Here is a 27,436-nt window from a genome sequence, read left to right as displayed (position 1 = left end):
TTGCCGTGTTTGCTCAACAAATTAATCAAATATTCTGACGCTCATGACCTTAACATTAACATAAATAAAACTAAGGTCATTATATTCAACCTAAGTAAATTTATGACTAAAAAACAATCTACATGGCGTATTGACTCACACCCTATGGAAAAAGTTTGCCAGTATGATTATTTAGGGGTAACCCTTGATGATAGACTTATTTGGCAGTCCCATCTAGATAAAACTGAAGCCAACTTTCGCCAACTACTTGGTGCCGTCAAAGTTCACCAAGTACTTTGTGCAAAGAAATATGGAGGCTAATGCATCCACTCTATGCTAAAGATTTGCAAAGCGAACATTGTGCCCACTTTTTATATGGGTTTGAAGTATGGGGTACCAGACTTGAAGTCAGGATTTTGAACCTATTGTCTTGAAGTTTTCCAAGAATAACTTGGTCGAATGTTTATATCTTGAACTTGGCTTCCATTGTATTAATACCAGATTGAAATTATGCAAGCTTAACTTAAACTGTAAACCAAGGAACGCCCTGCCAGATTTATTAATGCACCTCATTTATCGTTCCTTTTTAATCAACCAATCTCCCTTAATAACACCAGTTTATTTGTATTGGTAAATGAATCTTGCAATTGGTGCATGTGACATATCATCGACCCTGCTGATGTCTCATTTGCTCGATTTAAGGCTATAATTAAAAAAATGCAAATATGCCTTTCACACTGACCAAAACATGACTAATTTAGCTTCCAAATCTTAGTTATGAATATCTAGTTCACTACCAAGTTCATTCTAATCCTCCTAGATACTTAGTTGAGTATCCAGACAATTGGACTGTACCTATATACAAGAGAATTACGTTCAACACTGTAAAATCACTGGAGGTATTGGGCGGGCATGGAGGAATCCACAGAGAACAGTGATTTTGTAGAGTGTAGATTGTGTGGGGAAGAGTCCATGGAAGCCACTAAGCACCCCTTATTGTCATGTGATAGCTTGTCAATTATGAGAAGAAAAGCTTTGCTATCTTGTGGAAGGATCCTAGGAATGATGACACGATAGAATCAATATGGGAGAATTATTTTTGTGGGAATGATGTTGGATTAATTTGTCATCTGACTAAATTGTGGTACTCTATTGACCAGATTCTAGATTTAAAAGATTTTTAACTTTGTTATTTTCTTTGAGTTTTTTACTTTTGTATCTCACTGTAAATACAACTAATAATTGATTTTTGAATGATTATCCTTTTAATTTTATATATTTAAACATTTATTGTGAATTTCTTAACTTTCTTGTGAATGTATAAAAAGTCCCAACAGACTAAAACATACTAAATAAAAAATAAAATTATAAAGTGGAGGACATAAATTCTCTAGAGAGAGGAGTAGAGAGGAATCGTAAGGAGGAGGCACAAGCAGTAGTTGAGTTTGCTGATCACGAGGGTGGAGATCACAGAGGGTTGAGAGGGTTTATGCAAGCAGCAAAGGCAGTAGAAGAGGACTACAGGGGTGGAAGCCTTTGGTGTGGGAGCAAGAACGTCAAGTAACAAGGAAATATGATTGGGAAGGGTAGGAACAGCATTGGAACCCGGGAGAAAGATGACTTCTGTGCATATGACATCTGTGGCTTATATAACATTTTTAGGAGTTTGTGTATATATGTATTTGTGTGTGTGTGCATGTCAGGTTTTTGCCCACAGTCCCACACTTCTAAATTATGCAGAGACCCATAAGTTCGTAGATCAACAGCAGGGCTTCTTCCTGCTGTAAAACTATACAAGGACTTGTTTTTGTGTAAAGTAATATACGGTGGTTGTAGCAAAACATCTTCTATCAGTGACTGCTGGAATTCCAAGGAGATCAATAAAACCCTCAATTCATAAATATTGAATACAAAGTGCAAAAGGGGAAGAGAACATTGGGGGCCATTCCAAGTTTGCTGGTATCCTGCCAGTAATTCTAGCGGAATACCACCAAATGGTATTGTTGTTTCCACTGCCCGATATCCCGGTATTAAGAAAAAGAAATTCCAAAACACCTAGAATGGCGCTCCAATTATTATGATTTATTCACTTCATTTACAATCCTCTACATGTGTTTCACCACTTAATGGTATAGTGGCTCATCAGGAGGTGTGTTCTTAATCTTTTGGCAAACAAGAAAAAAGTACAGAAAAGGAAAGAACAAAACATTATGAAAATATACATTTGAATTTTGTGCTGATGAGCATAATAACTGAACACATATGTTTTGCAAACAGCCAAATAAGAAGGTGTTGGAGCATTTGTTACACAAGAAAAAAACAATTGAATAATTTACATGTATACCAACACCTTATTAGTATCTTTGTACCATTTGACATCTAAAGGTTGAAACAAGGCTTATTGATTTGTTGTAATTTGAACAGTTGGAAGAAATGCTTACTTTTTAGAAACGATCTTGTGTTGTTCACAAAAATCCGTTCTGTGCGAACCTTAATCTTTTTATGGTTTTCTTCAAGGTAATGCGGTATAAATGTTGAGGTTTCAACTATTTGGGCAGTCCCTATGAACAAAAGAGATTTTAGGATTTTATGGAGTGATTTGACTTATATTAAAGTTACAGCCTTTTTGAGGCTCAAAATTTAAAAAATGGCCTTAGAGGATCAAAGAAAATAACCTAATTAAACAAAGTGCTAGCAATAGGTCTTACCTCGATGTTTTTAGCTCTAGGATTGACTCGGATTGTGTTCGATTCTGGAACTGCTACAAGACTTAGATCTAAGATGGCCGCTATTTATACAATAGCGGCCACGTAATCGCATCTCGTGTTTTATCACGTGATCGACGCGTAGTGCGTGTCCGCCATTTAGGATCAAGTCTGAGTGTATTATTTATTAGGTTGCACCGTAAGTATGTACAATGTTTGATTTAGGACTTTTGTGGTTAGCATCCATAATTGTGATGCACTATTTGAAGACAAAACGTATATGTTCGTTGCATATGCTTTGCTGCAATAAGCGCTATTGTTTACCATCGCGACGACTTGATTACGTCATTCGTTTCCTCAAATGATGAGCGCGTGGTGCAGGCCCGCCATTTTCAATAAGGGTAATATTGGCAAAAACGCATACTTTTACGTGATATTTTTGCATGATGTCCTTAATGCATGGTTAAGTTCAGTTATACGCTATCTAATTGAGATTAGTAAGATATTACCATATTATTTGATTAGCACAAAAATTTAAATGCTTAGGTGTAAAGAGGTGTTAAAGGCTTAAAAGATAATACATTCCAAGTTTGGTGGTATCCCGCCAGTTATTCTAGCGGGATACCACCAAATGGTATTGTTGTTTCCACTGCCCGATATCCAGGTATTACTGGGATATTACAAGCAGCGGAAACACCGGTAATTCCTCATTCCTTGGAGTCCCATAGGTCTTCATGGGGGAAATTGCCGGTATTTCCAGCACCAGTAATACCAGCTGTTTAATGCCGGTGGGGACCTGAGTTACCTCCAGCTATAGGCTGACGGCAAGTCATGTAAACCCTACCAGCACACTTGTAGTTTGCCAGTCTGGAAAAGTGCCAGTAAACATTATTACCAGCATTTTATTTCCAGACCAGCAAACTTATAATGAGGCCCATATGCCTGAAGCTGTTTGTTCTCGCAGAGACAGGTGCCACACATTTTATTTTGGGGTTTTCATTTTTGTGGATCTTCATTAGTATTCAATTTATTTCACGATCTGTCGATCAAACTTTCAAAATACCTGTGTCTTGAACATAGTCCATTCGGATTTTATTCTGATCTGGTGAGCGGAATGTCAGCCATTTGTGAGTTATGTTATGCTCACTGAGAGTCGTAATTCGCTGCTTTTGCTCTCATGCCCATCACTAGTGAGCATGACTTTCTTGGGCAATCCTTCAAACCCTTGTGCCATATGGCTACAGCTATCCATTTCAGGATTAGGGCACCTAATTTCATTGTCATTCCAAAGACTATATTTCCAAGCATCTCTTGCACTCAACTTTGTCTTCATCCTTGCAGGCCAACGAAAGTTGGAGGAAGTAGAACACTAAAGTCTGGCATGGCGTTGCAAGCCTTGATTGATCACTCTTGAGCCATGTCTTCATTAAAAAGAGTTAAAAGCCTCAGTTTGCTTGGTCACTGATGCAAGGTTCCTACCGTGACTGGACCTCTTTGTTCCCGTGCTACGCTTTTCCGTGTCTTCTTGATTACCTAGCTTACACTTACCAAACTTGTTTTCTGATTTAGCATTGTGTTGTATTGCGTCCTTGTTTCCTGAACCAGTAGTGTGTGTGGCAAGACACCCTTGTTCCTCAAGGACCATTGTTTTGCAATATACCCTAATTTTCTGATGGAGCACTGTTTGGAAAGGGCCCCATGTTTCTTGCGCTTGCTCTGCATGGAGTGCATTCCCTGTTCCCAATTCCTTTCCCCTTCTAATTCTCTTTTCTACCCTGGTGGAGAGGCAGGGCGAGAGATGCTTGTGTTGTGCTTCCCCTGCTTCCTTAGTTCCCTGCTCTTTATTCTGGTGGTGTGCTATGTTGATGTTGGCCTGCTACTGCCAGTATTTTCCCTTCAATCTTTTAAAATGCTTCTTCTACTTGTTCTATTTCTGTCACTGCCATGCATTGCAATCTCAACCCGTTGTTGTTACAGCCTTTTGGTTTCCTTAGTGGGCGTGTTGTCTTATGTGAGTACTGTCTTTAAGTTACCTTTTATGACATCACTGAAGTTCTCATCTTCTCAGAGCCTGTCCTATGTCCCATAAGAGGAATCACATAAGTGAGGGTGGGGTTTGCATCGCTTAACGTTAACCACGAGGAGACCCAGAGAGCTTAGCCAATATCCCTTTTAGTATTTTGAAATAGCCTCCTTGACTTGCACAACCTGCAAATGTGTATGTAGCCATTTTTTCTTCCTGGGTGTATGTTCTAAACAAACGCTGACTTGCTGTGTGGTCTGATCTTGGGCAACTTGCCGATGCCAATATCCTCTGCCTGGTATCTCCTCTTTATAAGGACTGCGAATGGGCAAGTACATTTTTAGTTTGGGCTAAGCACCACCTGTAAGTTGAAACTATTGCATTAGAGTGCAGCTAGGTGGGAGATGGCATATGAGGAGGGACACTGAGCTTGTAGCTGCTGTTTGGTTAATTACCCATCCATTGACTGCCTATGGCCATGCTATTCCTTATGGCCAGTCCCAGAGGCTACCTGCCCTTAGCCTGCCCAAAACAAACCCTCTGGGAACTCTTTGAGCTCACTCTGTCAAGAAGTAAGCTCAACCTTTAGCGTGCCAGAGTTATTTCTAAGCGGTCTGCTGAGAGTTAATGGCTTAATCACAGCTGTAAATGGCTAATGATGTAATAAGCTTGTCTTAACCAAGTGTGCCTTCAGCCACTTGATTATTTTGGCTTCCTTGCACACAAGTCCTGTTAAAAACAAGCATTGACAAACTCTGCAGTTGGAGCTTACGTATAAGTATTAAATAACTATTTTCCAAGCACCGCTATCATCTGTCTAGGTAATCACAAAATTAACCATCTTCTGGCCAGGTAGTGCCTTAAATTCAGTGCCAGGCAAATGCCTACCCCATACCTAAACAAAAGCCCAAACTGTTGGCTTTGCCAATGCTTGTTATTATATATATATCCTATACATTTTGCATTGGCGTAAAATATTCTTTGTAAAGTTTGGTGTAGATTGGTTAAACCTGGCCTAAGTGATAGGCCAACAACTATTACCTCATAGATCGGATCTTAGTAGTGTCATTAACCCAGTAGTCACTTTTGCCAACTCTACCACACATATATTTTATGCATGGATTTTTAAACATAAATGACATGCACCATGTGCACCATGTGCTACAAGAATAATAGTGTCTTAATCGGGTCTTATCATTTTATTGGGTTGATCTAATCAATTGCTAATTATGCTGCCCATGCACCACCCATTTGTATAGGGTAGGGTGCCTTATTTAAATACACATGTTCCCTTTTGCTATATGTACAGTATGCACTCCTTGACGATTATTTGAATGTACAAAACACAAGGTTACTATGTTAAGTACCAACACCACAAATATTAGTAAGTAACATTATTTGTTTTAATTGTCTTTCACAACATGAATCAGTTTTGCAAAAGGAGAATGTACACAAAGAATGACTGGGAAATAAAAATCAAATGCACCTTGTTCACAAAAACAATGAAATCAAGATTAATGTGACCATTGCTTATAAAAACAAAAAATTAGTGTTAAAGCTAAAAACACTTCATACCTAAAATGTATGTAAATCTCAGGTAGGAGACTCCTATTGTTGCAAAGGGTCTTATTTTATTTACATAATCGAATATACAGGACATATGGCATCAATATTCAGATTCTAAAGGACAAAGAATGCTTGAACTAGGGAGCAAAGTGATGCTTAAAAAAGCGTTCTTAATCAGACATACTCTCTGGCTGTAGAAGGCTGTGATTGTCGGTAGTATTGCTGTCCTCTCAGCTCCTCATTGGGGCAGGAACAGCAAAGGAAGGATCCTCCAAGCATTGTGAGGCTGGCAGAAGCCCAACCTACAAATAATGCTGATCCAAATTCATACCTGCAGTACAATAAGAAGAACTGTTCACTCAGAACAATGGCAGCGACAAATGATTATTCTCACAAACAATACAACGAAACAGCATTACACCATTTTGTAACTTTTCAGGTTGCATGAATGTGTTGCAAGCAACCACGAAATAAATGAATACATCAATAATCATCCCCGCAGGTTTCACAGGCCAGGAACAGCACCTTGGCCTCGCGTCAAGGTCTGAGCGTAGCGCTCCAGGTTTATACCCCGTGGTACTGATTGATAAGTACAACTGTGCGACCTGTTATTGCAAACAAATTCTCACCCAACATGGTAACCGTGGACATGGAAGCCGGGGCTCCACAGAGCCTCTCTTCCATTTCGATGGCAGCCTGAGGAACTTGACAGGAGTGCAGCAGGGTGGAACAAAACCGACAGGTGAGTGGCAGCTGAGGGGGAGGGGGTAGAGTGGACTGGAGGAAGGCAAGGAAGGGGCCAGCTGACGGGAGATGGCGAGGGGTGGGGATGTGAGTGAGGAGCAGCCGGGAGGAAAAGTTAAGATGGCAGGTGGGTGTAAGTAGCATGCAGCTTGCGTCAAATCCAGTTTAAGATTGTTAGATTCAGCCCGGGATTGGGGCAACCTGATTTGCTGCCGCGTCCACCATGGATGCCAGTAAATAGATTTTCTTTCTGATGGGCTCATGTTGGACAAATGAGTAATTTGACAGTGGGGAGCTGTTATGTTTACTGTGTAACGTAAGGGGTTCCTCACCGCCAAATCTTTGTCATTTGAACTGCGCGGGGCAAATGTAAAGGGAAAAAGGCGGCATACAAAAATGTACGCCGCCTTTTGCCCTTCACATTTGCACTCTGAAGTGCAAAGTGAGTGAATGTTGCCTGCCATGCATGGCAAGTGGCACTCACAAGTGAAATTAAACCCTCCCTGAAATGCTCGCATTTCAAGAATTGTTCCCAATAAAAATAAAAAAACTCCCTGATATGCCAGCATGTGTCAGGTAGGGTTTCATTTCAATTGTACATGGAGAGTGTACTATGGACCCCATAGAGATCTCCTGCATTTGCGCCAGCATGAAAATCCCTGCCGGCACAGATGCTGGAGCAGTTGTATGGCGCAGCGTAAGGAGGTGGCGGAAACGCCCCCAACAGAAATCAGCTCCTGAGTGTTCTAAAGATCAAGAAGTTCCTATGGGGCATTTTATGTCCTCATTCTTTCAGTTTGGAGATATTTAATTATATATATCGAGACAATTCCTTTTTATTCTCTGCGCAGGCTGGGGGTTGTAGCCTACTGATCGAACATTGTTTTGCCTCATTGAATTGTTTGTGGAATGCTAGTGTACTCCTTGGATCAAGTAAACCCAGCTGGGCGGATGATCTATGTCGCTGCTTTTCTTCACCATTTGAAAATGGACCCCACCATTTTCGGCAACGAACTGCCTCCGTTACCTGCACAGAGTCCTCCCTCGAATCCACTGATTGGCTGCATACGACCATTAAGCCTATCGAGGGAGCTGCCAGCCAAAGCCGCTCCCTCCTCAAGGCCCACTCATAAGGCCATATAAGGCCAGTGTTGCCCCTGTCTGGCCTTTCTCTACTCTGCGCAGGCTGGGGGCTGAGGCCTACTGATCTAACATTGCTTGGCCTCATTGAATTGTTTGTGGAATGCTAGTGTACTCCTTGGATCAAGTAAGCCCAGCTGGGCGGATGATCTATGTTGCTGCTTTTCTTCACCATTTGAAAATGGACCCCACCATTTTCGGCAACAAACTGCCTCCGTTACCTGCACAGAGTCCTCCCTCGAATCCACTGATTGGCTGCATACCGACCCATAAGCCTATCGAGGGAGCTGCCAGCCAAAGCCGGCTCCCTCCTCAAGGCCCACTCATAAGGCCAGTGTTGCCCCTGTCTGGCCTTTCTCTACTCTGCGCAGGCTGGGGGCTGTGGCCTACTGATCTAACATTGCTTGGCCTCATTGAATTCTTCGTGGGATGCTGGTGTACTCCTGGCATCAGGCGGATGATCTATGCCGATGCTTTTCTTCACCATTTGAAAATGACAGCCGCCATTTTCAGCAGCAGACTGCCTCTTTTGCCTGCCCCGGAGCCCTCCCTTGATCCACTGATTGGCTGCATACTCAGCCTTATGCCTATCGGGGGAGCCGGCAGGCGAAGCCGGCCCCCTCCTCAAGGCCCACTCATAAGGCCTGTGTTCACCTCTGTCTGGCCTGTCCAGCCGTGGATGCAGTGCCACGCAAAACTCTGCATCCCCCAATGTTGCCTCATCCCTGTCTGCTCCCTTGCTGCTCCTTGAGGTTGTTCACCACTGTGCCTCTCGCCGCTCCTGCACCCTGCCAATAATTAAGTGCTGCGGTGCAGCGCTTTACACTCTTCCGTGCCCAGTGTTTCAGCTCTTCTATTCCATCACTGTGGCCGTATTGTCCGGCCCTCCCTGCCTGTCTCTGAACCCCCATCGTTGACGTCTCAGTGCTTATGTGTGCATATTGTTAGTGCCACCAACAATCTGGAACTGCCAACTTCCTATAAGTTACCCTACTTCTTGCCATTGAACACTAAGTGCTTTCTGTTTGGACTTGCCCTACCTCTATGCTTGCATCGGCATGCACCGAACCTCCACCTTATTGCAGTCACAATTCCACTTGACTTTCTCATCCCATGCAATTACCCAGCTGCAACAACAATCTCTGCAATTGCTTCCTACCTGCCTATTCTCAGCATGTTTCTGGTTATTGAAAGCAACAAAAACCATCTTGCGTGCAGACCAACAATTTGCTTGCTTATGTAATTCTGAAGCTCTTCATTTCTGTTCTAGATAGTCTACTTGGTCTGCTCTGAATCAGCAGTTTTTGTTCAATTACTGGCATTTTACCTGTTATTTTAAAAATCGAATCTCAGTGTTTTTAAGCTGTTGGCTTTGTTCAATTACTGCCATTTTACCTGTTATTTTGAAAATCGAATCTGGATGTTTTTAACCTTCTGGCCTGTTCAAATAATGGCTTTTCTACCTGTAATGTTTGCTGTACAGCACAAATTACACCATCTACCAATGGCTGTGCTTAAATGTTAGGCTTTTTACCCATTTGTGAGAGTTAAATCGGAATACTATTGTAATATATTGCTGTGTGTAACTGCACGGCCTTTCACTTCTACTTTGAATGTTTTCCCTGGGTGTTCACTCTACTGGCTTTGCCCGCCATATTTGCTCTCTCCCTCTCTTGAAATGTCATACCTGTTATGTGCCTTCAATTGCTTGTTGCTTCTTGGTTTCTTGCTCTGTGCTGCCTGATGTAACCTAGGCACAACCCTCCTTATCCTAGATTTACTGTTCATGTGTGTCATTTGATTCGTCTTCGCCGGATTTGCTGCTATGACGCCTGGTGAGTTCCTTATGTATTGTGCAATTCCTCTTCTGTTCCACACTCCCTCCTGGTCTCTAACCCAGGCCTGCACATTGCTGACACCTACGTCAATGCTTCCTCACGGCAGACTATGACTGACATCCTCTTTGTCGTCCCCTCTCCTGACCCATGGTCTCCTCACATGGTCTCAATCCTCTCCCCTTTTCCTTCCTCACCCATTAATGTGGAACCAGATGGTAAGTTCTCACTTCCCATCCTCTAGGTGCACCATTAATGCCTACCGGAATTGCACCGTCCCGGCCCAAGGCTCTCAGCCCAATCTCCTCCTTTGCGATAGACGTCTTCTGTCTCTCATTAACTTCCTTCCTTATCCTGCTGCTCCCCTTTCTGCCACCCCTAGCCCTTCTCCACAACTGACGGGAGTACCACATCCTTGTACCCCTCTTCGGGAAACCTTCAAAGGGGGTAATCTGATGCAGTTACCTACTCTCAATGCCCGCCCTGCCAATAAACACTCCTCCGACATCTGTCTCCTTCTTGAAGACTTTGACCTTGATATTCTTGCCCTTACTGAGACTTGGTTCAATGCCAGCTCTCACTGCTCTTGACACTCTTCTACCTGAGGGCTACAAGATTCTCTTCCAACCCAGGCCAAACCGGTCTGGAGGCAGAGTGGCCTTGATCTTCACTGAATGAGTGCCTGCGACCATCATTCCCACTCATTCCTATTCCTCATTTGAATGTCTTGTCTGCAGGCTTGGTGTTTCCTCTACTTTCTTGCTTACTTTCGCCACCATCTACCGGCCGCCTGGCCCGCTCTCCTTTTTCTCTGAACGGGCCAGCCTCTCCTCATCTCTCATGACCTCTACCTCCCAGCTTCGCTTCCTCTGAGATTTCAACATTCATCTTGATTCTTCTGATGCAGCACCGTACTCTTCTGCAACCTCTGTGACTCTCTTTCCCTCACCATCCTTCCATCTGGTCTGTTTACTCAGCCGGACACACCTTAGATGCCCTCATTTCTAACCCTCTCACCACACCTACGCTTGTCTCCGGGCCTGCACTTGCCTCACTTCTACTGCACTTGGTCCCATATGACTGCACAATGACCCATGAGTGACAACTCTCACCACTTACCACAGTTTCAGACTGACTGGGTGCACGTGGACCCCAAACCTCCCCCCTGCACTTGTCTCCCCCTCCCCTTCCCCTCTCCTGTACCTCTGTGCACTTGCATGATCGGACCGGACCAAGTCTTGAAGATCTTCAATCTATATATCTATACTCCCTGTCTCCCCTCCTTGCAAGGTTGTGCCTCTATGCCTTGGAAAAACTGCAGAATTGTCATCAGACCTATTTTGCTGTTATCTGCACTGCTAATTGTTTTATACACACTCACTGTATTGTATTGTATTGTATTTATTTTTATCACGCGCCAAAAGCCAGCAGGCATCAGGGCGCGAACATAGAGACAAGGACAAAGAATAACAGGACAGGAACATGAAGCCTAGGTCAAATTGTTAAGTGACATTATTTAAAGAGCAGTGTTTTCAGTTTATTTTTGAAGATCTAAAAGTTAGTTTCTAATCTGAGCTCAGTGGGAAGGCTATTCCATTTTAGAGATGCTTTGGTGGGAAAGGAACGCCCCAATCCATTCGCTTTTTTGTCTGAGTGATCTTAACTAGACCTTGGTTTTTAGATCTCAGTGTTCGACCTGGTTCGTACAAGGATATTTGTTCCTTTAGGTACGTGGGAGCAGATCCGTATAGGCAGTGATGGACGATTGACGCCGCCTTGAATGTAATGCGGACCTCTACCATCAGCCAGTGTAAGGCTTTACGGTCTTCTGTGATGTGATTATGTCGAGGTTTCCTTTTTATAGCTCTTACTGCGTCATTCTGAATGACTTGGCACTGGTCGATACAGCCTTGCTTGTTTCCCAGTAAGAGGGCGTTGCCATAGTCAAGTCTAGAGAGGATGACGGCTCTAGCGTTGGTTGTACTATTTTTTTCATTTAAGAGGGGTCTTATGTGTCTGAGTAGTTTATTGTAATATCTGCAATTTTTTTTTTAGGTATGCTTCTTGGGCGTTGGCTCCAAGGGAGGATTCCAAATAAATTCCTAGGGTTTTCACTTTGCTTATGGTCGGGATATTGGAGTTCTTTATGTTGAATTGGGTGTAGTTGGAGTTCAATTTTGCTCTTGTCTGGGTGGAGCCAAAGATCATGAGCTCTGTTTTACTGCTGTTTAGGCAGAGCCAGTTTGATTTCATCCATGCCTCAATTATGCTGTAAATGGTGGCTATTTTAGCGCTGACTATGGTGTAGCTTCCACTCAGCTCTATGATGAGCCGAGTGTCATCAGCAAAGTTGGTAAATAGTACACCCAAGTTGTTAAGGAGAGTGCAAAGACAGTGGAGGTAGAGATTGAAGAGGAGGGAGGAAAAACAGGCTCCCTGGGGTACGCCATAGTTAACACTTATGGGTTTGGAGAATGTATCCCCCCACTCTGCCTGTGAAGATGTGTACCACTAAGAAATTCAAGGGCTCTGAATGACTGTTGCTTTTTCCCCTGTTCTCTCCCTCCTTGAGCGCCTTGAAACACTTGCCTTGTGTAAAGGCACTTTACAAATAAAAATTGCCATTACCATTACCCCTCTCCTGGTCTGACCATTCCCTCAGCTCCTCTCATCTGGAGCTCTTGGACTCCTTGGCCAAGCCCATGCCCACACTGCCAGTCTCCTTCTCCCTCATTCGACCGATGATTGCGAGTGTCAGTTGCTGCTTTTGCTGCCACTTTCACCCCCCTACCCCTGCCACTGACTCTCCTACTTACAAGGTCATTGCTAACCTTCACCTCTCCATCACCAACACCCTTGACACCCTTGCCCTGTCATGAGGATCCATATGAAGCCTGCCTCCAAGTGCAATAGTTGGTACAATTCTGACCTAGCCTCTCTGAAACACAAGTGCAGAGTTGCTGAACGGAAGTGGCATACCTCAAACTCACCAAACGCATCCAATGATAAACTGTCCTGTCACCTGCTCCAAAGGCAACACCATTTTTCCATTTGCTCAAAGAAGACGGCCCATATCCAAGCTCACATCTCAGGGGCCACCAACAATATGACTGAAATGTTAAAAATCTGCATATGAACTCGCCAATCCTGCCGCAGTCTCACCTCTCCTCTTCCATCCCAGGCCCTCTGTACTGCATTGGCCTCCCACTTCACAAACAGAACCCAGGTATTCCTGTCCTAACTCCTTACTCCCTTGCCAATGGCTCCTTCACACTATCCCTTAATAACACCCTTGTGCACCCTCTCCTAAAAAAGCCTTTTGCTGACCCCTCCTGCCCAGCTAGCTATCACCCTATCTCCACTACCCCCTTCCTGGGCAAAAGTTGGTCATCTCCCAACGGACCCGTCACACTGAATCTGTTGTCTGTCTCCACGACCACCGGTCTGGCTCCAGAGCTTCCATAAGCATGGAAACTGCTCTCCTGAACACCCGTGAAGACATGCTCTCAAACCTTGATTCCTTCTCTCCTTCTGTTCTCCTCTTTGATCTCTCCTCAGCCTTTGACACAGTCAATCATGCCACCCTCATAAAGCGGCTCTGTGACACCCTTGGGATCACAAACCTTGCACTAGATTGGTTGACCTCCTTCCTTTCTAATCATCCTTCCCAGGTGCAAGTAGGCCCTTCCCTCTCCTCCATCTTACTCTCTACCTGTGGCATCCCTCAAGGTTCTATCCTATTGCCCTGGCTCTTTAACATTCCCGTTTGGCCCACCTGATTTCCTCATTCTCTCCTCATTTCCAGTGTTATGCTGATGAAACCCAGCTCTCCTCCAAGCTTCCCTCCTCTACCTCCTCTCTCATTCCAGACTGTCTGACTGCTATTCAGGCATGGTGCACTGCTAATGATCTCTGTCTTAACACCAGTAAGACTGAGATCCTTCTCATTGGGAGCCCTGCTCCCTGCATTTCTCCCTCCCTCTGGATGTTCTCCTTGGGCCCCCTCCCCTCACCGTCTTGTGAGGCAAAAAACCTCAGTGTCATTTTGTACTCCTCTCTCTCCTTCTCCCCTCACATCACAGACCTTGCCAAGAAGGCCAACTTTCAGCTTCTCCTCTTCAGAGGCATTCTCGTTTTCCTCACCTCCCCCCAGAAACGCAATGTTTCAAGAGCTCTAGTTCTCTCTAAGCTGGACTACTGCAACAGCCTCTTCCTCAATCTGTCTCTTTTTACTCTTTGCCCCCTTCAACTAATCCAAAACAGGACTGCAACACTTATGTTTGGCCTCAAGCCCAGGGACTGCATCTCTCCAGGCCTTAAATCTCTCCCTTGGTGCCCAGTGACAGCAAGGATCAATTTCAAGACCCTCTGTATCATCCACAGGCCTTCTGGGGCGTGGGACTAGGTTACATTCAACTCTCTCTCCTTAAATACCTCCTTGCTAGAGCTTTTCGGTGCTCTAGCTCCAAATCTCTGCAAACCAGACATTTCTCCAAGCAGAGAGCGGGCGAGTAGATCTCTCTCTTCGGCAGGAGCCTCCCTCTGGAATGGCCTCCTTGCCCCTCTCAGACTTGAGCCGGACCTCCTTAAGTCACAGAAACTTCTCAAGATCTTTCTCTTCTTTACCTCCACCCCCCACCCCTGCTAATTGCCGCACCTTTTGCTGCGACTGGAGGCCTGGTTCACTTATGAGCCACACAGAGCAGCAGGCCCTCCCTAACCAGCCTTCACCAGCACCCCCACAACCAGCACTGCCCTCATGTGCCCTTCTTCTGAATAACCTGGTGGAATGGGCTCCCCTCTTGAGCCTGGTCGGCCCTCCTGCCTCACACTTAGAAGATGGGCCTCCCCCTTCATCCCTCTGCACTTACTTGCACCCCTGGCTCCCCTGAGCACTTGCCTAGCACCTTGCCCCCCCTGCCTCTCCTGCCCTCGCACCTATCCCCTGCCACTCCTACTCCACCCCTCTTTTTCCCCCTCCCCTGCACTTGCATGAGCCGAATGTCCCAAAGCCTAGTAGACCTGTTTATTGTTGTTTTATATCACCTGTTCCCCACCCTTTTCTGCCTCGTGTAGCCTGGAAAAACTCCTTGCTGCATAGTGCGCCTTATAAATATTGAATAAATAAAATTTAAATACAATTCTATCTATTGTAAAGCATTTTTTTCGAAAATGTCTGCTTTAAAATTAGCATTGGCAAAGCAAACAGTTTGGGCTTTTGTGTAGGTATAGTATGGGCTTTTGCCAGGTACTGCCATCATCATACCACTTGGCCATAAGATGGCAACAGCTGGTAATTGGTGAGAGTCCCTGGTAATATGATGTCAGTGCCTGGCAAATGCCTATGTAATACCTATACGCAAGCCACAACACTTGACTTTGGCAAAGCTTATTTTTAACAGGACAAGCAGCAGACGCTAGGACACACAATTATACATCAAGTGGCTGAGGGTGTTTCATTGCAACAAGAGCAGTCACAATTAAGCCTTTATCTCTCAGGAGACTGCTCAGAAAAAAGACTGGCAACCCCTAGCACAAAGTGTTACATGCTGTGTGAGGAAGCTAGCTCAAAGAGATCGCAGAAGCATCTATTTTGGGTGGGGAGCGGCATGTAGTGAGTTGAAATGGCCATAGGCATTAACATAGCCACGAGTGATCATTGGGCGGGTAAATAATAATATATAGGCTGTGTGTCCCTCATATATGTGCTCCAATCCAATAGTTTCAGCTTTTAGGTGGCACAAAGTCACCACCTAATAGCAAAAACGAAGAATAATGTCACAATTTCCAATCGAATGTGGAGCTTGATTCTTTTAGGCCAGATAATTTGATTCCATGTGTTAATATCCCCGCAAAAATATCACCATACAAAAATATCGCAATATTTTTGCGTCGATATTAAGGCATGGAACCTGCGGGGGACACCACTGCAACCCCTGCATTATTTTTAAAGGAGCGGGGGACACCCCCGCAACCCCTGCTCCCAAAACCCCAAAAAAGTATCTGCCCCAAAAATATCGCCTATGAACCGTTCCAAATGACCATATATACAGCGATATTTTTGGTGGAGATAATATGTAGTGATACCGATAATTTGTGATCATCAATCCTGTTGAAGAGGTAATCTACCTTGTTTTTGCCCATTGCAGTACTTTGCGTTATGTTACATTTCAGGAAGGGAATTTGAAAAAAATGAAAAAAATAGCTGGCGACAACGTGGGCAAAACATCCAGTTGTGTGTGTGTGTGTGTCTAGTCTTGCACTTGATTTCGATCCTTGATTATTTAAAGCTGTATGGTTTCTCAGGATTGAATCAGGAGGCTGTGTTCTTTTTACCGCTCATGTCGAGATCCAAAGTAGATTCCTGGTTCGTTCAAGACCTCCTTGTGAATGTAGCATCTGTTGCAAAGGAGGTTGTCAAGTGACCTTGTCAGAAAACACTAGTAACAATTTATTTGGGGACTTGGAGCACTTGGAATGAGTGACATCCATAACAAAACCTTAGATCTCAAGTTTATTCCTGCCCAGATGAAAGCCAAAAATCTGATAATTGACTGAAACCTGCGAGCTTTTTTAGAAGCCTCCTATATTCAATACCAATACACTGTTTTTTTCTTCTTTTTTCTTTACGGTTGAACAGGAGGTTGCTATAGCGAGAAATGTACATGTGGGCCCACCGGCTCTGTTTTTTCATGGAAATAGCTTAATCTGTTTTATGTGAGCCTTTTAAAGCATTTCAGAACATACACTGAAAGGGAACAATACTGGGAGTACACTGTAGTGTGGAATGAGTTTTGTGCCTAATATGACCCTCTCTTCTGTTGAACCATTAGACGGGTGACAGAACACTGTATTGCATGGGCGGTTCCAGTTGTGGCTTAATATAGGCAATTAGAGGAAGATATTCATGTCTTGCAGTGTCCCCAGAACACAGATACCTCGACTGAAGTCTGAAATCAAATTAGTGTTACTGAATGGAGCTTCTCTTCAGTGTGTTTTTGTTGTCAGTCCTCGACGTTTCGGCATCCCCTCCATAGCTCCACCCTCTGCAAGGAGCCTCAGGTGCACTACCTCCTCTTTGTTGGTGCAACCCTCCTCCACAGACTAAGCAACCATCCATCTATGAGCAGGGCAATACCACTACAGGAAGCAGGGAAGTTGGGAGGTGAGGCTTCGGATTCGGACTCCTTCTGTTGGAACCTTCTCAGCGAGCACCAACTCCAGCTATTCTTTAGGACACGACCAGCCCCCGACCCTGAGCCAATGATGCGAAGAGCCGGGGGCCGGATTACAGAAACTTTGCACCGGTGCAAGTGCAAAGTTGCACGGTATTAGCACTAGGGCAAAGTTTGCCCTATTTTTAAATACACTAGGACACATGAGAAAACTATTGCACCATGACAAGTGCAGTTTGACATATTAAGAGCATGAGGGCAAAAACTGCCCTAGTGCAAAAAAGAAACATGTTTGATGCATTTTTGCATCAGGGCAAAGTTTGCCCTAGTGCTAATACCATTCCGTATTAGCACTAAGGCAAACTTTGCCCTGGTGCAAAAATGCAGTAGAAATGCATCTTTTTTGCACTAGGACAATTTTTGCCATGGTGCTTTTAATATGCCAAGCTACCCTTGTCATGGTGCAGTAGTTTTCTAGGGTGTGCCAGTGTTTTATAAAATAGGACAAACTTTGCCCTAGTGCTAACTTTGCCCTTGCATTGGCACAAAGTTTCTGTAATCTGGCACCTGTTGTTTTATTTCTAGTCTCTTGTGGCCACATACAGACACCACATCGAGTGCACAGATTTGGCAACATTGTTTTTCAGTAATTGGCTGCTGCCCACGGGCCAGCGCTAGTCAGTATCCAGTGCTGTTACCTACAAAAAAAATACTGAATGAACTTTTACCAAAAAAATCCCCCAAAATAAAATATGTATGGGGTAGGGATTATGTGTTAAAACAGGTGGGGGGTTCGGGGTGGGATATGATATGATAGGTTATTTATAACGCACTTAATACCCAGCTGTTTTAAGTGCGCAGACCCGGGGCTCGAACCTGTGTTGCTCCGTGTCGCCTTGCTTCCATGTTATGTTATGTTATGTTAACGGTACTTATATAGCGCACCGTCACCAATGGAATTGGTCCCCGGGCGCTCTGGAGGATCTGTAAATGAGAAGGTGGGATGGGTTAGTAAGGTGAAGAGGGAGTAGGATAGTGAAAGGAGTGGTGTACTGTTGGCAGCTTCAACTCGGTAGACACCGGGTGCTGAGTTTTGGTGCGAGTATTGGATCGGTGTCAGTCCGTGTGTGCTGTTGGTGCGACTTATGTGTTGTTGCAGTGTGGTGAAGTGCGTGCAGCTTGTTGTGCAAGAGATGGTTGTGTGAGATTTTTTTAGGTGTGCAGAGCGTTTGAGTTTATATTGGTTAGTGGGTTATGTGACGTTTAACATGCAAGCATTCACAGTTCTGTCTAAGTGTAGCACCCACTGACCTACTCCATTCAGTCTGAGTGTGGCACTCACCAATCTTCGCAATATTATCCAGATACCGCACAGACCAATGTTCACAAATCTATCAAAGTGCTAACATTCTCATTTCCTTCTAAGTGTTGTGCTTGATAATCTTCATAGTTCCATCTAGGTGTGGCACTCTCTAACCTTCACAATATTATCTAGATGCGGCGCAGGGTGAAGTTAGGAAGTCCGTCTAAGTGTGGCACACGCTAGCATTCACAATCCTGTCTAAATACGGCGCAGGCTGATGTTCTCAATTCGAAGTGTGGCACATGCTAACATTCAAGTTCCATCTAAGTGTGGCACATGCTAACATTCAAATTACATCTAAGTGTGGCACATGCTAACATTCACAATTCTGTCTAGATACGGCGCAGGCTAATGTTCTCAATTCTAAGTGTGGCACATGCTAACATTCAAGTTCCGTCTAAGTGTGGCACATGCCAACATTCACACTTCTGTCTAGATATGGTGCAGGCTAATGTCCTCAATTCTAAGTGTGGCACCTGCTAACATTCAGGTTCCATCTAAGTGTGGCATATGCTAAAATTCACAATTCTGTCTAGATGTGACGCAGGCCAAAGTTAGGAATTACGTCTAAGTGTGGCACATGCTAACATTCACAGTTCTGTCTAGATGCGGCGCAGGCTAATGTTCACAATTCCAAGTGTGGCACATGCCAACAATCACAACTCTGTCTAGGTATGGCGCAGGCTAATGTTCTCAATTCTAAGTGGGGCACATGCTAACATTCAAGTTCCATCTAAGTGTGCCACATGCTAACATACAAGTTCCATCTAAGTGTGGCATATGCTAACATTCAAATTCCATCTAAGTGTGGCACATGCTAACATTCAAATTCCATCTAAGTGTGGCACATGCTAACATTCAAGTTCCGTCTAAGTGTGGCACATGCCAACATTCACATTTCTGTCTAGATATGGCGCAGGCTAATGTCCTCAATTCTAAGTGTGGCACCTGCTAACATTCAGGTTCCATCTAAGTGTGGCATATGCTAAAATTCACAATTCTGTCTAGATGTGACGCAGGCCAAAGTTAGGAATTACGTCTAAGTGTGGCACATGCTAACATTCATAGTTCTGTCTAGATGCGGCGCAGGCTAATGTTCACAATTCCAAGTGTGGCACATGCCAACAATCACAACTCTGTTTAGGTATGGCGCAGGCTAATGTTCTCAATTCTAAGTGGGGCACATGCTAACATTCAAGTTCCATCTAAGTGTGCCACATGCTAACATACAAGTTCCATCTAAGTGTGGCATATGCTAACATTCAAATTCCATCTAAGTGTGGCACATGCTAACATTCAAATTCCATCTAAGTGTGGCACATGCTAACATTCAAGTTCCATCTAAGTGTGGCACATGCTAACATTCACACTTCTGTCTAGATATGGCGCAGGCTAATGTCCTCAATTCTAAGTGTGGCACCTGCTAACATTCAGGTTCCATCTAAGTGTGGCACATGCTAACATTCAAGTTCCATCTAAGTGTGGCATATGCTAACATTCACAATTCTGTCTAGATGCGAAGCAGGCCCAAGTTAGGAATTACGTCTAAGTGTGGCACATGCTAATATTCAAGGTCCATCTAAGTGTGCCACATGCTAACATACAAGTTCCATCTAAGTGTGGCATATGCTAACATTCAAATTCCATCTAAGTGTGGCACATGCTAACATTCAAATTCCATCTAAGTGTGGCACATGCTAACATTCAAGTTCCATCTAAGTGTGGCACATGCTAACATTCACACTTCTGTCTAGATATGGCGCAGGCTAATGTCCTCAATTCTAAGTGTGGCACCTGCTAACATTCAGGTTCCATCTAAGTGTGGCACATGCTAACATTCAAGTTCCATCTAAGTGTGGCATATGCTAACATTCAAATTCCATCTAAGTGTGGCACATGCTAACATTCAAGTTCGATCTAAGTGTGGCATATGCTAACATTCACAATTCTGTCTAGATGCGAAGCAGGCCCAAGTTAGGAATTACGTCTAAGTGTGGCACATGCTAATATTCAAGTTCCAACTAGGTGTGGCATATGCTAACATTTACAATTCTGTGCAGATGCGGCGCAGGCCAGCGTCCCCAATTCCCTCCAGGTGTGACACTTGTTAACATTGACTAGTATGTTAGGATGCAGTGAAATGTAGGGAAATAAGGGGCTTGGGGGACACCCCCGCCACCAATTTTGAAAACATTTATTTTCGATATTTATTTTTTTTCCGTAAAAAGTTGATTCTGTAAAAATAACTTTAGTAACATCACATAGATCCGCGCTAGTCTTCAAATTAGGTTCTGTTGTTGGTGAATTCTTCAAGGAGGTGCACCAGCCCTCAACATTCATAGGATAAGGAGTCAGTCAAACTTTCCTGGGTAATGCCCAGAGGCAGAGTTCAAAGGACAAGGCGCAATTCTTGCATAATGGTAGATTGCCTGAATTCTTCCCATTACTCGATTAGAATGCAGTGTCCTCACGCCAAACCCTCCAGCTAACACTGCATCACTTATTACTTAGCAGGCGGCATTTTCATTTAAAGGTCATAGTTCATGCCGAGGGTGTGCTTTTACGGTTTGCAGCATTTTAGACTATGAGAACCGTCTTGCCTCATTTCATCACATAAACTACAAAGCCGGATGTTCATCTTGCCGGCTGAGGATATACCAATTTATTTATAGACAACCAAAGGTGGACATTGGTGTGTATTTCTTATAATCTGTTTCTGTGTGTTTGAAACCACTCCCCATAAATTCACATATTTTAAGTGCCAACGACCGCAGAAGTTCCCTCGCTTCCTAGTAGGTCGCTCAGTCTCCAGCTGTGGCTGGCAAGTCAGAGCAGGGGCTCAGGAGCCTATCAAAGACAGATACGTGCTAAACGTGTGTGTGCTGTAGACATACTCCACTCTGCTCCCAAAACCCGCAAAGTCACAATTTCCATGCCTGCCTCATGTAGCTGTTTAAATGGTTACCAGACATTTCATCGAAAAAAATTGGTCGACTGGACAAATGGTCGAACCAATTTCGTCGAAAACCAAATGGTCGAATTTTTTGTATCTTTATTTTTACCCTTTTTTTGGGGGGGGGGAGTCCCCCCTCCCCCCTTTTTTTCTAAAAAACCCTTTTTTTCCCGAAACTATAACCTTAAAAATAAATATATAAATTTTTTAAAAAAATCGACCATTTGGTTTTCCACGAAATTACGTCGACCAAATGTCCTGTCGACCAATTGTTGTTGATGAAATGTCCGGACACCGTTTAATAAATAGGAAGCTGACTGATCTCGCAGTGAAACCCTTTGCAATTTGTTCCTTCTTAAATGGTCATTTGTTGCTTTAATCTGCACCTTAGCAACATGGTTATTTGCTGCTTTATATGTTCGCAAAGCTGCACCTTAGCAACTAGAAATGCCAGCGCTGTCTTTTTGCAATAGGAAACCAGGAATCAGTGACACAAAACCACGCCTCCCTTCGTGAACACATACACATAATGTTAATGTCTACCCTCAGCTGTATGCACCGTGTTTGAAATATCATACAAATCGAGTGATTTAGAAATAAACGAGAGAAATATCTTTCATTGATGGGGCAAGTGATGGGAAACTAATCAGAGCTTTACTTTTTAAGAAGGACAAGGGCGTTGTGACAGGAGAGAGGTTTATTGTAAAAAGGTGACACACAAAAGATCAATTTGAAGGTACAAGGGAAAAACAATATAACAAGGAAAAAAAACTAGCGTGTGTTCAGGAAACAATATGTTCCGTTAGTTTGTGAAAAAATAAAATCTCCAAATCAATTACCTGGCATTAACAGGTGTGTTCGGATTGAAGAACTCGCTGGTGACTTGTGATGCGTACCATGAAACTGATATTAATGTGCAAAGACCTGGAAACAGATGTAAAATTAAAACGAATCACAAACTTAGAAACGTTTACATGCATTGTTAAGTGGTCATGAACCTTTACGAGCATAGCATGAGAAACAACATCACTTAACTTTCCAGAAGAACACAGACTGGGCAATGTTTGATTACATTTTCTTTCAGCATCAACCCACCTGACATCATCAACTCTCGATGATCATAAATAAACCTGTTTTTAGTTTTTTAGTTAAAGGGGAACTAGTTCAATTAATGTATAATTTTGTATGAACTTGAAATTCTACAACAAAGTATATTTGGGATGTGTAAGTGGAGAACCTCTTCAAAACATGACCATGCCTTTCTCCAGAATGACCTAACCTTCACACACCTCCAGGACATGTGGACTAACGTTCCCCTGGGGTGCCCACTCCCCCAGCAGGTCTGTGTGTCAGATGGACCTTTTCTGAACATTGTATGCATTGTCCAGTATGCATGATGCACATGTTTAGTCTGACAGGCTATACCTCTGAGACCCAAAGCTATCATGATGATGTTCACACAACAAGACCTCCACTCCTCCTGGAGCTATGTGATCACTGCATGCCCCGCTATTTCGCCTATGAAAATACTGAAACCGAAAATAGCGGCACGCAGTGATGACACAGATCACAGTTTCCTGAATTCTAGGTACCCCCCCAAACCGCCTACTGATTTATACTTCCTGTTGCTTTCAATTACCTTCATCGGCACCTTGCTTCGCCGGTCTTCATGCATCGTGAGTTCTATTTCCCTAATGTGCGTCAGAACTTCCGACGCTGCGTCCCTTTTTATTTGTTTTAGTCAAACTTTATTCTCCCCCGTACTGCATATAGTGAAAACCGGGGACATCCCCGATTCCATTATATCGTTCAAAGGAGGTGGGCGACACCCCCGTAACCCCTACTCCCCTTGTTTATTATTTTGTAATTTGTTATTTTTGTAACAGCGAATGCGCAGTAAAAGTGCATTCAGCATTTTATTTTCGGAATACGTTTCCTCCCTAGTCACATTCCGGCCCAAGTCACCTGACCTGGCCCCAACCAATCACTCATCTGAATCTTCTCTTGACAGTAATGAGTATTCCAACGAGACGTAATATGGCAGGTGTGACGGAGGCCCATCATTCGCTTGTTGCACTGCTTGCTGGGTCTAAACCATCTAGCCCAGAAATTGCTCTCAGCAGTTTTCTCAACTTGCTGTATATGGCACCTTACCTTTGCCTTGGACAGCTCGTCAGATGTCAGCCATTTGCTCCCAGTCCAGATGGAATCTAGATATTGTCTGCCCCATATATAAGTTCCAGATCAGAGGCTGTCCATGGATAAGAATAGTTGGTGTTAAGACGGATTTCTGAACTCTGTCCTGGTGGCGCAGAAGTTCAGAAGGCCAACCTGATTACTTGGAACAGGGTAACCTCTGGACGAGCCAGACCAATCAAGGTAGCGATCGCGGCGGTCAAGACTAGGTCTCAAGAGGGGTGAGGGTGACTGAAAGCCCGCAATGAGCACACAAAGCAAGATCACTTACAAACTACTCCAAACAGTTGTTATATTAAAAATATATACACATTTATTTCAAGGCCTTTAAAACAATGACCGTAGCGAGAAAATCACAATATAACGATAGTAAACCAACACATACCAAATCAACACAATATATATACAAATACAACAAGTCTCAAGCGTTATATGCACGAAATGTGTAGTCCACCTAAAAGGGAGGGAAAACAGGCAGTGCGAAATAATGCTTAGACCCAGTTCACCTTCAGAGGCACCTAACTAGATGGAAGTCCAAGCCCTGCGAAGAGTGATGCCTTGTGCTCAAAAGTACCTGCACGCGCTGGTGCCAACGGGAAAAAGGAGAAGCTCTTCGAGGGAAATCAGGCAGTTCAGTTTAGTGCACAAAAGAAGAAGAACAAGTTCCGCGACTCAAACGCAGCCTCCACAGTGGGCAGAAGCAGAGCGCGAGTACGAAAAAGGGTGCTGTTTGACACAGCGGGGAAAAGCAATGGGCTCCTGCAGGAGGGCGACCAGATCCTCGCTATGCTACTCACCGGTCCCCGATGCAAGCAGACCCAGGCTTCTCCGCGTCCGTTTCAGTAGCTGGCAGGTTCAGAAGTGCAGGGAACGCCTCGTCGTCGTGTTGAGTAAAAAGACGTCCCAATCGAAGAAACCCGCACAGTTTGTTACCACAGCAGGGCAACGGAGCGGCTGTGTGTATCTGAGCCAAATGTACACTACTCACTTCAGACCTGGGAACGCCAAGTGTACGAAGCGTGTGAGAGTGACAAGGGCTCGAAATACTACACAACCTGGCGGCGGTTACAGAGCAAGACTCCCGTGTAAGCTGGTCAGTCAGCTGGATGGCCCAGAGACACTTCCGAAGGCTTACTGGCAGGAGATGGTGAAGATGCCGAGAATAGCTGTTCCCGCGATTCCAAGGGTCGTAGTACCAGTACAGGCCTTCTGGTTCGATCAAAGGTGAAAAGGGTTTCACAAGGCGACAGCAGTGCAGAGGAGAAGTCCTTCAGCGGGTCACAAGCGATTCCTCGGTCCAGCCTCTTGGTTGCAGGATACTTGGCTCCTGTATTCCTGCGTTCGTGAGAACTCAGGAGATCGACCTGGTAGTGGTGTTTCCAGCCCCCTCTTATCCACGGTTCCCTTCACGCCAAAATGGAGGGGACCCAATGGGAGATCCGCTCATCAACACTCACACCATTCGTGGACCAATCACGGACCACGGTGGTCCCAGGCATTCACACCACCCTAGACTCTCTGGCACCTAGGATGTGTATTGGGACCAGACATCCCAGCCCACATCCTGGAGGCACACACAAGACATGTAGAAGCCCGCGAAAGCATCCGTGTTTCGCGGGAAAGAACATGCCCAAATAAGGAAGGCCCCGGGTCGGCTCGACCTGGGGAAGGTGAAGGGAGCAAGACGGTCAGCGGACAGGACAAAGGAGCCTCGTGGTCTGGCCATTTTGGGAGCCAGGCCACCATTTTGGGTTAAGCGCGAGAAACGCGCTTAGAATGCCAAAAGGAGCTCAAAACACAAGAAACAATCGCTGCCACCATTCCTGTCCCTGAATCACTTGCACCGATCAGATACAATCCTAAACGAGTATCTAGGGCCTGTAGAAGGCTAGAGACCCAAGAGAGCTGTAACTTAGCTTACAGTGCCCTCTTGTGTCATGTTGCACGAAAGCCGCAACATGATAAAAGAAACTACGGGAAACAGCGTTCCCCGGTACTGACAGTCTTAAGGGCATGTCAGTATCCCTGTAAGAAAGGAGCGAAAGCCAAGAGGAGTGCGGCAGAAGGCTGCACTTCTCTGGCAAAGTCAAGAACAAGGTGAAAAACAACAGCAAATAGTTTAGGGGTTGCCACATGGAAGGAAAATTACCTACAATTACGAAATCTTTCCTAACACTCGCCCCTCCCAGACTATGGACAGGGGGAACTAATCCACCCCTGGATGAGTCTCTTGTTCAGGTCGGTTAAACATTCTGGACAACCCATCAGCATTGCTATGTTGGACACCTGGCCTATGCTCAATAGTGAAGTCGAAGCCTTGTAGACTTATGGACCACCTAAGCAACTTTGGATTCTCCCCCTTCATGTTCATTAGCCACTTTAACGGCTTATGGTCAGTTTGCACAGTGAAGTGGGTCCCATAGAGGTAGGGCCTCAGCTTCCCTAGGGCCCACACAACAGAGAAACATTCTTTCTCTACCGTGGACCATCTGAGCTCTCTGTCCTTAAACTGGCGGCTAATAAAACCAATAGGGTGTTCCTTACCCTTCTCATCTACTTGTGATAGTACAGCTCCTATCCCAGTGTCAGAGGCGTCCGTCTGCACGATAAAAGGTCTTTGATAATCAGGGGCCCTGAGGACAGGGGCCTGGCACAAGGAGTCTTTTAAGCCATTGAAGGCCTTCTCACACTCGTCGGTCCAAGTAACCTTCTTGGGTTTCTTCGGAGTTGTGAGGGCAGTCAGAGGGGCAGCTATGGTGCCATAGTCTGCCACAAAATTGCGGTAATACCCCGTGAGTCCTAAGAAGGCTCTCACTTGGGTTTGTGTAGTGGGGGTAGGCCAGTCTTGTACTGCTTGTACTTTACTGGGAAGAGGCTGTATCCTCCCTCCACCTACTTCATGTCCAAGGTAAACCACTGAGCCTTGTCCAATCTGGCATTTACTAGCCTTTATGGTCAGGTGTGCTTTCTGAAGAGCCTGGAGCACAATCCCGAGGTGTTTCACATGGTCTTCCCAGGTGGCACTGAAAAATGCTATATCGTCCAGATATGCAAGACAGAATTCGTCCAACAAATTTAAAACATGATTCACAAGCCTCTGGAAAGTGGCAGGTGCATTCTTCAACCCGAACGGCATTACCCGGAATTGGTAAAGGCCGTCTGGAGTAGAAAATGCTGTCTTCTCCTTGGCATGTTCTGCTAAAGCTATTTGCCAATAGCCAGCAGTGAGGTCAAACGTGCTGAGGTACTTGGAGGCACCCAAAGTATCCACCAGCTCATCTGTTCGAGGCAAGGGGTGTGCATCTGTCTTGGTGACAGCATTCAGAGCCCTGTAATCCACGCAGAACCTCAATTCAGAAGTGCCTGCCTTTGGAACCAAAACCACAGGGTTGGACCAAGGACTACTAGAGGGTTCAATCACCCCAAGGTCTAACATCTTGTTGACCTCGGTCTTAATATAAGACCGTACTTTGTCTGACATCCTGTATCCCCTACTTTTGGTAGGTACACTGTCTCCTGTGTCTATGTTATGTTTGCACCAAGGTGTCAAACAAGGCGACTGTGAAAACAGGGGGGAAAACTGCCTAAGCAAACTTTTCACCTCAGCCTGCTGATCAGAAGTCAGGTGAGGGGCCACTCGGACACCCTCAAAGGAGCTATATGAAGGACCGCTTTGGAACAGGTCGGGGAGAGGTTCAGACTCCTCTTCCTCAACATCTGAAGCCAGTAGCAGTGCTGCGATTTCGACTCTTGGGAC

At 44.7% G+C, this 27,436-nt stretch overlaps 1 protein-coding gene across 1 annotated transcript in view; it reads right to left on the bottom strand.

Moving 5' to 3' along the window:
• CLDN19 (claudin 19) overlaps nucleotides 1-27,436 on the bottom strand; it is a 138,202-nt gene that overhangs the window by 37,268 nt on the left and 73,498 nt on the right. Inside the window, exons 3-4 of the mRNA XM_069610461.1 lie at nucleotides 22,323-22,407; nucleotides 6,458-6,604 (exon numbers count right to left, since the gene is read on the bottom strand). Coding sequence (XP_069466562.1) covers nucleotides 6,458-6,604; nucleotides 22,323-22,407 — 232 coding nt within the window. The remainder of the gene's footprint in view (nucleotides 1-6,457; nucleotides 6,605-22,322; nucleotides 22,408-27,436) is intronic.

This window comes from Ambystoma mexicanum, chromosome 8 (assembly GCF_040938575.1).
Source record: "Ambystoma mexicanum isolate Mex_15411 chromosome 8, UKY_AmexF1_1, whole genome shotgun sequence".
In the NCBI taxonomy this organism is placed as follows: Eukaryota; Metazoa; Chordata; class Amphibia; order Caudata; family Ambystomatidae; genus Ambystoma; species Ambystoma mexicanum.
Note: the sequence above shows the minus strand (reverse complement) of the source record. Positions and strands in the feature narration are given on the sequence as shown.